Source organism: Hyperolius riggenbachi, chromosome 9 (assembly GCF_040937935.1).
Source record: "Hyperolius riggenbachi isolate aHypRig1 chromosome 9, aHypRig1.pri, whole genome shotgun sequence".
In the NCBI taxonomy this organism is placed as follows: domain Eukaryota; kingdom Metazoa; phylum Chordata; class Amphibia; order Anura; family Hyperoliidae; genus Hyperolius; species Hyperolius riggenbachi.
The window spans coordinates 61,435,036-61,448,378 of record NC_090654.1 but is presented as its reverse complement, the minus strand read 5'-3'; the positions used below and the strand labels follow the sequence as shown (position 1 = coordinate 61,448,378).

The 13,343-nt window shown below is 45.0% G+C and overlaps 1 protein-coding gene across 3 annotated transcripts in view; it reads right to left on the bottom strand.

Moving 5' to 3' along the window:
* The window catches only part of LOC137532421 (dystroglycan 1-like), a 169,961-nt gene that overhangs the window by 12,465 nt on the left and 144,153 nt on the right, over positions 1-13,343 (bottom strand). For all 3 annotated transcript variants that reach the window (XM_068252899.1, XM_068252900.1, XM_068252898.1), the window contains one exon: positions 7,796-8,150. In XM_068252899.1, coding sequence (XP_068109000.1) covers positions 7,796-8,068 — 273 coding nt within the window. In that variant the 5' untranslated portion in view covers positions 8,069-8,150. The remainder of the gene's footprint in view (positions 1-7,795; positions 8,151-13,343) is intronic.

The following is a 13,343-nucleotide window of genomic DNA, read 5'->3' as shown; positions in this document are numbered from 1 at the left end:
AAAACCCATGCAGCAGCTACATCACCTGCCAACAGTAAAAATGTCACCATGTAATAAATGTCAGAATGTAAATCAGGGGGAGGAAAGATTTTACAATGGGCAAACACTGACTAAATCATTTATACATAATTATTGTTTTCACTGGAGTTCCTCTTTAAGGAGACTTGCCTTGAACTCCTTACTGAATAGGTACCCTAGCCAGGATTCGAACCCTGGTCTTCCATGTCAAAGGCAGTGCCCTTAACCAGTACACTATCCAGCTACTAAGCATGTTTCTTCCAGAGTAAAATGGTCCATAAATTACTTCTCTCCTGTGTTGCTGTCACTTACAGTAAGTAGTAGAAATCTGACATTACCAACAGATTTTGGGCTAGTCCATCTCTCCATAGGGGATTCTCAGCATGGCCAGCATCGCTGGCCAGCCTCCGTGCTCACTGCACACTTTTTTGGCAGTTGGACGAAGCAACTGCCATTCACTTAGTGCTTTTAAAAATAAAGAAAGCCCTGAGAATCCTCTATGAGGAGTTGTGCTAGTCTAAAACCTGTCAGTTCTGTCAGATTCCTACTAGTCACTGTAAATGACAGCAACAAAGGAGAAAAGTAATTTATGGCTCATTTTACTCTGGAATGTACTTATCTGTATATGTTTACATATATTTTACATTTTAAGATTTTTGTGACAGTGGCCCTTTAAGGAACTGACTCTTTACTTGATGCTCAATATATCACGTTACAGGTGCCACTGTAATGACATAACGTTATTCAGTGCACCTATCAGTGTACTGATAGATAGTACAGCAAGGTACACAATGAGAGAGATCCTTGTCCATTTTAGCTTACAGTCAGGTCTGGAATGGACCATGCAAGGCACTGTAGTAACTTCTTGGCAGGAAGTAGCGATTAGCATGCACAGAAATACATCCCACCGATATGTCCTTAAACTCCTTCCAAATGACTCAGTTCACTAAGCTTTGAGAAAATACAATGATGGTAATTTTATTTCCTAATATGTGCGCTAACTACTAGGTTAGCCCCGATCCTGAGGCACAAAATAAAAGGTGAGAATTCAGAGAAATCCAGAGTACAAATCAGCATACCGTTGCTATGGTTTCCAGCAGGCTTAGCTTGAATTGTATTTACCTATATTAGGCTAGCAATACATAGGTAGATATGGCAAGCAATTAGTAACTCGCTGTTTGCAAAAATCAATCAGGTAGTAGTAATCCAGTCTACCATCTTATCTTGATTACTACTAGATTTCAGCAGAATTGATTGAAGGGCTGGTGTAATATACCACAACGCTATGCAGCTTCTAATCTTCCATTGCTCTTTAAGTGGACATACATCTAGCGATTTTGCAGCCTGATCGAGCACCCAATTCCATAATCGGTCCCGCAGCTTGCTGATCAACGATTAGACTGATTTCAGGCAGAAATTGGTGAAATGTATCGATCAAACATGCTGCAAAATCTCAGGCCGCTGTGGTCGATCAGGTGGGCGGCTGTAACAGCTTGCGATATAGTTATGACTGACAAACGCAACGGAACCACTGGCTGATGTTCCCCTAAAAGTTAATGTGCCCCCCCCCCCCCCATTCCTGTGCATTCAAATCTCACCTAGTCCAGAGGTGAGGACAATATCACAAGGCTGATTCACAAGACATATCATAATGGAATTGATCGAGAATCGGCCTGTGGTGTATGGGCAGCCAACAGATCTCTCTCTGATCAGGGAGAGATCTGTCAATACAATCGCTAGATCTATTATATCACCGCATCTATTCCTGCAATGTCCCTTATATCACCCTGCAGGTCTGATGTCCATTCTGTCACCCTATAGTGCCACATCCCTCCTGTCATTCTACACTATTACCCTACAGTCACAAGGTTCTGTGCTGGACATCGTTCTTACATAAACATTGTATTTGGATAGGGACTTTTCATGCCTTTTATGTCGTTCGTATATTTCTTGGCTTTCCTGTTCTGTGTTTGGTGGTTTTATGAACTTCCCGGGATTGTGTGTTTAGGATCTCCGAAAACAATACCTGGAACACAGATCTGCCACATACTAACACACTAATCCAGACAGAATATTAGCAGCTGACACAAGGTCACTGTGAGACCACTGGACGCCCCCGCACAGCTCAGAGCTCAGCTTCCACCACTCAGAATCCTGGACACTAAAGGGGACATTTACAAGTGCTTATAAGATAACTTTAGGGTTAAATAACCTTTTAACATTCCTACATACAACACCTTGCCACTCTTATGACATATGAGGAGGTGCTTTGATCTGAGAACAATGGAGGAGTTTTGAAGCCCACCATAACTCTGGGACGCCCTATTCCCTCAAGTCATATTTTTCCATTTTCTCTCCCCATCAGTAATTAAAAAGAGGTTGAATTTCAATTCAGAAGCCCCGGGATATGATTATTCAGTTCCTCAGCAAGTGTGTACGTTGCTTAATACTACTACGTTGAACAGGAAGAGGTAAAAGACGGGAATTTCCAGATAGAGATCAGTTAGAAACAGACAAAACGTCTATGAGAGGCAATGAAGGATGCATTGTTGTGGGAGAAGAACGGCGTCAAATGACACAAGACACTCGTGTAATGAACCTGCGTATCCTGTTCGGTATTGGGAGTCTGTTCCCGTAATAAGATCTCCGTTCCAGTAATTGAGCTCCAACAACGTCTACAATGAAACTGTTCTTCTAAAAACCTGGAAGTGCTTTGATGAATCCCTGGTCTGAAGACACATATGGTCCCCCCTATTTCCTGGGGTTTGGCTTTCATGTAGCTAGAGATTAATTATAAATAAGTACTAGAGGCAGTTGCTTCCTCCATTGGGTCTATGAATTCATGGGAGGAAATTAGGGAGGGGTTCCTGGATCCACAAAGCTTCAAGAACCTAATCCCTCAACTGAGACTATGCCTTGGCTTAAATGAAGGATGGAGAACAGCGAAGGATCCAAGAAACCTGGGCTGGATTTATCATTAAGTGTTTGGAATATACTATGCTTCCAGAGATGATAGTGCACCAGATTCTCCCTCGCTAAACACTGTTTTCTCTGCAACAAATACTGTATATAATGATATAATATAATAATAATAAAAAAAATACCATTAGAACAGAACTATGGCAGAAGTAATTGCTGAATCAGTTTTAAAGCTTCAAACGTCAGGGCTGAGAGCAAGCATGAGGTTTTAAACACTAAGGGCTACATACTTGTTCCAGGCCATTGACCAACTCTGTACAGTAGAGAAGCCAGAAAAAGAAAGGAGACCAACCCCGAGCTTGGAGGAGTGACAACCCCATGTATCTCTTGGTCTGACGCATCACAAGGCGTTCTGCACAATGCCACCATGGTAGGTGTCATCAATCCAAAAATGGTACTGACAACACTCTAAACTTCTTCAGCAAGGTGATCACTCATCTTTCTTGTGAAATAAAGGGGTGGCAATTCTCCATCTAGGCTGGCTGGAGGGGATCTGCACAACAACTGCATGTTTCTTGAAATGAAGAGCAATAATACAACACTTGTCTCCAGTTCTATAAAGAAGGAGAGGCAATCCTTTGAGGTTTCCCAGTATTCTGACAGATACTAAACACTCCTCTTCCCTTGTGTACTTGTTATCTCTGACCTCAAGGACAAGCCAGGTAGGACAAAAAGGGCAGATATAGTTCATGTGATATACAGGAAGTAATCATCAGTAGTAAAGACAAAATACCTCAGATTGACATGCTGTCCAGGGAAATCACACAGGTACAACTAAAGCTTTTTTCATTCTGCCAAAATGTGATCTGGATAGACAAAGCACATTTTGGGCTAAGGTAGCAAAAGACTCCATTTTACCTTAAGTACCAAATACCAACTGTAAAGCATGGTGGTGATAATTTTGGGTCAGAGTCTGGGCAACACCCCTTAATAAAATACAATAGATTCTTTGTTGCGCTTGAGGATAACCACCTCACAGAAGATTGACCATACAACATAATGACTAAACATTCCAGCAAACCCACCAAGAGATCTTAATAATCCTAACATTTGTATGGCGCTTTTCTCCTGTTAGACTCAAAGCACTCAAGAGCTACAGCCACTAAGGGCATGCTCAAGGGGCCACCCTGCAGAGTTAGGAAGTCTTGCCCTAGGACTCCTAATTGAATAGGTACTGACCCTAGCTAAGATGCAAACTCTGGTCTGCCATGTCAAAGGCAGAGCCCTTACCCAGTACATTATCCAGGGATGCCTGAAAGGAAAAATATGGAGGGCTTTGGAATGGCCAAGTGAATGCTTGAATCTAAATTCAACTATATGGAGTGGTTTAAAAGGGTCAAACATAGAAAAGACTCCTCAAAAAAAAATCTCACAACTGAAAATGCTACTCCCATTTGATGTCAGAGTCTGGTGGCAATTATAATAAATGCCTTCCTGAGGCAGGTTCTGCCAATCAGGGTAATATTAGGTATTATGGCTGAAGCGGTGCTTATTTTTCTACATATGGAAATGAAAAAGTCAGTTTTAATAACTGTGTTTGTTCGGTTATAGCACTTGTATACTGCTTGAAGGAAGACACCACACCAGTTTGCAAAAAAACAAAGACCCAAACATCCTGAGACTGTATCAGAACATTCCAGGAGTCCCAACAGATGTAATCAGGAAAAGTTGGCAAGAGGAATATGCCAACTGCCATATAGCCCTGTGCACAGCTGTACATAGCCTTTACCCTCTGCTTTACAGCCGTTTGCAAAAATTACCATTCCTCGCAGGGCTGCATACCCTCCCTTTCCCAGCTGTGCACAGCCTTATACCTTCCTGTGTACAGACTTTTACCCTCTTACTGCCTGCCCTGCTATACAATCTTCCCTGATCATCCTCCTTCCTATCCCAGCATCACTATACATCTACTGCTGCACATTACATCTACTGCTGCACATTACAATTACCCTACACTCTTACTAGCATAACTGTATACCCCCTCCCCTGTTGTACCTCTGCAATGCACAGTAATGCACCTTCCCCTGCACAGCTGTATACCCCCTCCCCTGCTGCACCACACAGCAATGCATCTTCATTTGCAGAACTGTATACCCCTCCCTTGCACCACACACACAGTAATGCTCCTTCACCTGCACACAGCTGTATAACCCTCCCCTGCACCACACAGTAATGCCCCTTCTCCTGCACAGCAGTATACCACTCCCCTGCTGTACCACTGTACAGTAATGCACCTTCCCCTGGTAAGCTGTATACCCTCCCCAGCACAACACAGATGTGCTCCTCCCCCTGCAGATCTGTATACCCCTCCCCTGCTGTACCTCTGCACCCCACATCTGTGCTTTAACCCCTGCAAAGCTGTGTACCCTCACCAGTTGAGCATTTTCTATCGCACAGCTGCATTCCCTCATGTTGCACCACACAGCAGAGGCACCATACTCTCCCCCTTCCCTAATATACACTCTCCACAACCCCGCACAACTGTATGCCCTCTCCCACTACTCACAGCCATGCACCTTCTCCCGCACCCATGTGACATCAGCATCAGTTCAGCACAGCTGTGAAAAGTCATATTTCATGCCAGCTTGAGAAAAGCCCATTATTTGTAATGAGGTAGAGCGCTGACGGAATTACAGCCATTTGTTCAGACACAGAAGCTGACAATAAAGCATTTCCGAGGCCGTCTAGCAGCGAGACATTCCCATCGTGTCCGTACCTGTCCCGGAGGCACTGTGGTTACACCTCAACCTAACGGGAGTCTACAGGGCTCCAGATATACCTACTCTATGTCCCAAGTCTGGCATTAGGAACAATTTCAATATAAACATAGAGCTTTTAAATTAGAAACATATGAAAGTCTGCATGACATTCCCCCAGCTGGTTTGGCAGGCTACTTTTACAGGCAGAAAAATGTCTTGATGTCTCGTTTTAGTGGAGTAATAAACAAGTCTCTGACATTACAGAAGACTAGTCTGTTGATTGAGTAATTAACACTGATAACTTCCACTCTCAAGCCCTGTACACACACTAGATGCCTCTGCCAAGGATCGAGCGTGTATACCAGGCCTGGGCAAACTTTATCCGGCCCGGTCTGCATTGGGCTCTATTCATAAAACCTTACCGCAAGTTTTCCGCTCAAAACAGCGGATTTTCCCGTCCATTTAGCAAAGTGGGCATTCATAAAAGCTGTTCCCGCATGAAAATCTACGATCCCCCAGCAGAGCGAGAAATTTCCGCCTTCTCCAGTGTTTTTCTAGATTTATCTAGAAAAAAGTAACAAAATGGCCATTCATAAAGTTTAGAGGAAGCGGTATGTGGACGGGAAATACCGCTTCCTCTGATTTTGCGGATTACATACAAGTGAATGGGACAGACCTCCCAGAGAGAGCAGTGCACGGAGGGACTCTGCCGGCTGAAGTGTTTCTGCATGCCTTCCGACAGCTTACCGCCAGCTTTCAGCGGGAGATCTCCGCACTTGCATCGCAGCTGGCAAGATTTTTTTGAATGACCACCCAGAAGTGTAAAATACCGCTGCGGTATTTTCCCTCCAGGAGTTTTTTCGCCACAACTTTTTTATGAATAGAGCCCATTGTGCGGACCGCATTCCTAACATTTTTTGGCCTGCTTCCCCTTGGCCTGTGAGCAGGCGATTAGCAGGGGTTAATACTTACGCACTCGCTGCTTCCTGTGTCTCATCTCCATGGTAACAGCATCACATGCACACTGTCACATGACACGCCAGGCTAAGTTCACATTATAAATCGCCAGAGCTATTGCAAGCGCTGAGCAATGAGATTTTTTTTTAATCGCTTTCCCTGCGCTTTCGTAAAGCGATTATTTTTTTCACTTCCTGACGTCAGTCAGGAAGTGAACTCTTTCACCCGGAAATTAATACAATGTATTTATTCATGAAAGTGCTTGGGAAATCGCTACAGAAAGTGCTTTTTCAAGCACTTAGCGATTTTCCTAAACCTTCCATTGAGCAAAGCGCTTCGAAAATGGTACAGGCAGCGCCTTTGGAAGCGGATCACAACTGATCCGCTCATATGTAAACACTCATTAGGAATCATTGCACAATCGCTTTTAGGGCGATTTCTACAATCGCCAGCGCTTGAAAAAAAAAAATACACGAACGCTCATAGTGTGAACAAGCCCTTAGGCTGCCTGTGTCACATCTAGAGATTGTCAATAAGATAAAAACTGTATGCAGCTTGAAACTAAACCAATCAAAATGCACAGGAAGTGGATTTGATTGGACCAATTGCAAGCTGCACACATGATGTTCCTGCATCTTTCGATAAAGTGTTTTGCATATGCCCAGGACCAATTGAGAACTACCAGCACCCCCCCCCCCCCAATGGACAGGCAATACAACTATTGTTTATAGATAGTTTCTAACGGACCTGCAGGAGAAGTTACCTCTGATAAATGGACAGTATGCTCGTTTTGATTGGATGGTGAGTGGCTTGTGTAAATTGCCCTAGCAATCGTGAATGGTTATTGTTCGTCCTAAGATCAGCTGTACAATCAGTGTTAGTTCCCCATTATCCCCTCCACAGACATTAGCAAACCGCTCGTCCCAGCTGTGTGTTCGCACTGCTGCCACTATCAGCCGCTGAAAGTTACACTCTGTCTGTGCTCCAATGTATATGGGGCCCTGCATGTAATGTATGAGTTGTAGCTTGGCTGCTACAGCTATAGAACCAGCCAAGTCCCAGAGAGGAGAGTATGAGACACACAAAGAAAGAAAGAAAAAGTGGGCAATAAATCTAGTAACCGTGACTGGAGCCATCCTCACCTTGACTAATCCTCCATCAGTAGGACATAAATGGGCAGGGAGGGGGATTCTGAAGACACGCCCCACCATGGCAGAGCTGTCTGGGATGCCAGTGGGCGGGGCCACAGTCTCTCGTTCAGGGAACAGTGTATGCATGGAGGCTTCCAGCTGGTTGTCCCAGTCCTGGGCGATGTCTGAGGAGTCGCTCAGCCATGCTGACCGTGCACACGAGGCCAAAAGCAGCACCAAAACCGTCCTCCAAAGAGGGCAAAGCGAAACACATCCCGCCTCCATCCTTCACGTCTTCACAGAGCTACAGGCAAGTGAGGGAAGTGGCTCCAGTCAATGGACACGGTGCTCCTTCATAATGGACAACCTGCAAAGAGAGAAGAAATCATTAATATGCAAGGTTAGATTATAGTCATACAACATAATGATGGGTACAATGAGATGACTCCTCCCCACGACAGGAAGATCTGTGACACACAGAGAGTCTCCGCCCCCAGGGAACAGATAGGACACACCCTTCATGCTAGGTTCACTGTGGGAGTCACGTTCCCAGTGACCGCGGTAATGCAACGGATCGGAAAAGTGGCACCTCATACAATGAAACAACAAACTAGAGCTGGGGTGTCAACTCAATCATGTAAGGGAACAAAATCTCAAAAGCTAACATCTTCTTAGTCGCGGGCCAAATTGCTTATTAAGATTTCACATTTACTGAGCAGTCTCAAATATAGTAGTGGCGTAACTATAGTGGCCATGGAGGGGGGCGTGGACCTCTGCTTCTCCCCCTCTGCATAGTAGAGCGGTGGAGCAATTTAATAATATTTATAGAATACCTCTGGCTCTGAATGCATGTGACATGACTGAGAGCTGGAGGGGTGTATAGAGTGTGCAGTGGCCAGGAAGAACAGAAGAGACGCAACATATTGCTGTAGCGGGTAATTACACTGCTCTGCTATATGGGTAAAGGGTAGCAGGGGGAAAGGTATGTGGGTTTTGTATCCAAGGATGTGGGGCCTATGCTAATTTAGCAGGGGGGTCCCAAGGGTGGTTGCTGCGCTCAGGGCTCTAACTGTCAGACTTTGGACGGGAAGGCCGTGTACTCCTGTTCTTTTGCTGCTTACAATGATGCACATTGAAGCTCTCCAGGGCCACATAAAATGGCGAGGAGGCCTGCATTTGGCCCGTGGGCTTAGAGTCTGACAACGACTTAAACAATGAAAAGTATGCTTCACTGTTAATGGGTGCATTTTCTGTTGCAGAGCATTACCGCGTCACATGCTTTGTTACCGTAACGCATAGGTATTGCATTGAAATGCAACAAGCCACGTTAGCAGAACCAAGACATTCAACGAACACACCCCCTGGGTCGGCTGCTAGAAGATCTCATTTTCTAATGACAAATTCTGCCTCCTGGGAGGCAGGGCTGTGAAGTCGGAGTCGTGGAGTCGGAGTCGTGGAGTCGGGCAATTTTGGGTGCCTGGAGTCGGAGTCGGAGTCGGGAAAAAATGCACCGACTCCGAATGAATTTGTAACTAATTAAAATAGAAAATATGATAAAATATTCTATTTCTCAGATAATAGTCATTAAAAATAATGTATATATACAGTAATAGCTGTGCTTAGTCCACAAAAATGAAATAAACCAATCAAAATTAGTTACTTGTGCTGCTTCAATAAAGCAGTCCTCGTATTTTTAAGGTCAGATATACATATCTGATTGTGACTGTATACATGATGTGTACACAGGAATCTCATATATACTAAATAACATCTATGCTGTAAGAATAAAGCCTGATGTGTAGCTGTGTCACTAATAGAGATAGTCAACGAGATGGAAATAATTCTGCATTGATGCTGATTTATGCAAATGTATGCACTCCCTTTGCTGATGAAATCAAATAATGTGATATGTTATTAAAATTTGGTTTGGTGACTACAAATTAAAGGGTAACTGAGACGGATGAAAAGTAAAGTTTTATACATACCTGGGGCTTCCCCCAGCCCCCTTCAGGCTAATCAGTCCCTCGCTGTCCTCCACCACCCGGATCTTCTGCTATGAGTCCTGGTAATTCAGCCAGTCAGCGCTGTCTGGCCACATGCCGCTCCCACAGCCAGGAACATTCTGCACCTGCGCAATAGTGCTGCACAGGTGTAGTATGCTCCTGGCGGCGGAGTGTGTGCATGCGCACTATGCCCGACTGGCTCAAGTACCTGGACTCATAGCAGAAGATCCAGGTGGTGGAGGAGGACAACAAGGGACTGATTATCCTGAAGGCGGCTGGAGGAAGCCCCAGGTATGTATAAAAAAACTTTAATTTCATCTGTCTCAGGTTTACTTTGTTGCACAGTAGTACTATACTCTACATATGCACTCCCCACAGAGCTGCAGGGAATCCACTGAGAATGCTGTGCACATTGAACACAGAGGTGTTGTCTGTTTACAATCTCCTCATTCCCCTGCAGAGTACCTGCACATCATTCTTACATGTACCCACACTTACATTGCCTAGGGCCTGATAGATGTTCTTTGTTCCGGTTTGTACCTTTTACAAGTACTCTTACCAAGGACTAGTTTTAGTCTAAAGGGAATAAATATAGTAGTCTACATATCCTTCTCACTTCAGTTGTCTTGTAAAATTCCTAAGCGTTGGCAGTTAAGAGACGAATTTCATGTTACATACTTTTAATCAACAAAATTGTAATATGCAAATTAGAGGAGTCGGAGTCGTAGTCGGTGGAATCCTAAACTGAGGAGTCGGAGTCGGTGGATTTTTGGACCGACTCCACAGCCCTGCTGGGAGGGACCAAAATGTTTAATTAACACTGCTAAGAAAATACGTTCTAAATGTGCTCATTAGTGCTACAATCTCCCGAACAATCAACTGTACGATCGGTCATTCCGTCAATCTGAATTTAAGGATTCCTTTAGTCTGATCGGATTTGCTTATTTTCTCCCTCCGTTGGTGGGTCTGAATGAATGAATGCTGGGTCAACTGGTCGGGAGATTATGGACACCTGAAGTGGGAAGTATATAGAGGCAGCCATATTTATTTCTTTTTAGGCAGTACCAGTTGCCTGGCAGCCCTGCTGATCCTCTGCCTCTAATACGTTTAGACATAGACCCCGAACAAGCATGCAGCAGATCAGGTGTTTCTGACATTGTCAGATCTGGCAAAGTTAGCTGCATGCTTGTTTCAGGTGTTATTCAGACACTACTGCAGCCAAACAGACCAGCAGGGCTGCCAGGCAACTAGTATTGTTAAAAAAGGAAATAAATAAGGCAGCCTCCATAAACTTCTCGTTTCAGGTTCCCTTTAAAGTGGATCCGAAATAAACTTTTACTCATTGCATAATTGTGTTCCTTTCATATAGTTTATGGGGGATTCCTCAAGCCAAATACTTTTTTTGTTTTGTTTTAATACTCTAATTCCCTATAAACTAAACAAGCCTCACCCACAGCTTCCCCAGAGTGCCTTGGCACTCTCAGATCCATGTAGTAAGGGCTAATGGGAGCTCAGTCTGGGCAGGAGGAGGAGGTTACTAGCAAGAGATTTCAGAGGCAGAGGGGAGGAGGTATGAGGAGGGGGGAGTGAAGTTTTCAAAGGCTAAGGGCTGGAGATGCACATCAGCTTGCCTGTGTGTAATGTGACAAACAGAACATGGCTGCCCTCATTGTATCACAGGAATAAATAATCATAAACTGTTGAAGTTGTTTGCAGTTAGATTTGCTGTGTAAACCATCTAAAATTTAGATAAAATACATACACAAGTTACTTGTTATAGTTAGTTTTTCATCTCGGATCCGCTTTAAGAGATTAGTGACACTGTTGTTCATGATTATGGTACTTTTATGATTATGGTAAAACATTTTGAAAAAGGAAACACTGCAGCAGGTGGCCCATATAAAAGAAAGCATCAAAATATTCCCAAGCTGTAGTCATGAGAGAAAAATTGCACTACACAACAGAAACACTCACTAAGGAGCAACATTCCTCTTCTCCTCACTCCCCACAAAGCAAACCAGATGGGACAACTCTCCTCTTATTACCCAGTGTTACAGAAGCCGGCAGTATTAAGCTTCTGTACTGGAGCAGACCTCATGCTATGCACACAGAGTATACAGTCTGAACCAGGGCTGTGGAGTCAGTAGAAAAAAAAAAAATAATCTTCCGACTCCTCAGTTTATGAAACCTCCGACTCCAGGTACTCAAAAAACTGAGGAGTCGGAAGATTTTTATACCAACTCCACAGCCTTTGTAAAAATTAGACTAAGGAGGCGGAGTTGAGGAGTCAGAGTAATTTTGGGTACCTGAAGTACATGAGTCAGCGGTTTCATTTACTGAGGCATCGGATGATTTTTGTACTGACTCCACAGTCCTGGACACTACAACAGGTATGCAGCTGCGGTGTACAGGGTGAAATGTCCTAACCAGAAGGCATTAGTCTTCTCCCAGCAGAGCAGGTTGCCACACTGTGATGTTAGCCAGGGGTTAAATCCTGGCAGAGACAGGTGGAATGCGAGAGGCGCCGAGAGCTACTCTAACATGTTTAGCATTTCCCGATATAGAATGAGGCCAGAGATCAGACAGTGGCGGCATTTCCCAGCTCTACAACCGCTGCCATCTTTCACCGATCCACCACTGAGCAAAGAGGACGTGTGACGGGTTCCTGCTCTTTACACGCAGCGTGTGCAGCTCAGGCCAAACATGGAAAACTTGTTCCAAGATACATTTATATTCCAGCAATCATCGCTCACCCTCTGGCTTCAATGGCGGTTACACCTTTCTGACTGCTAGAGTTCTGATTGGCTGAATCCAGGCAGCACAGGCACACAAACACTGGAGCATGAGAGGGAGGCTACATAATACTCACCAAGAGGCTGCAGTCCCACTCAGAGGCACTGTGAGAAGCCGGTTAAATCTGGTTGCTAAGGATACCACTCCCCAATCCCCACCAACCCAGTACTGCACTCAAATCCCCTCCGCCCCAGGATAGCACCCCAATCTCTTCCTGCACCACACCCCAATACCCTCCGCTCTCCAAAATGCACTCCAATCCTCCTCTGCTGCTGTACCACACTTCAAATCCCTCTGCTTCTGTACTGCACCCCAATCCCCTCCTGTACGGCTCCCTAAGCTCCTCCACTCCTGTACAGCACCCCAATCACTTCCACCTCCAATCTCCTCCACCCAGTACTGCACCCCAATCCCCTCTGCTCCTGTAATGCACCCAAAATCCACTCCACCCCAGTACTGCAGCCCAATCCCCTCCTGTACTGCTCCCTAATCTCCTCCACCTCCTGTATGGCACCCCAATCACTTCCACCCACAATCCCTTCCACCCCAGGGCCGCACCCCAATCCCCTCTGCGCCTGTACCACACCCCCAATCCCCTCTGCTTCTGTACCACACCCCAACCACTTCTGCTCCTTTACTGCACCCCAATCTCCCTCTGCTACTGTACCACACACAATTACCTCTGCTCCTGTATCCACCCCATTTCCTTTTGCACCTGTGTCTCCTCTGCTCCTGCACCCCTCTTGCTCCTGTACTGCACTCAA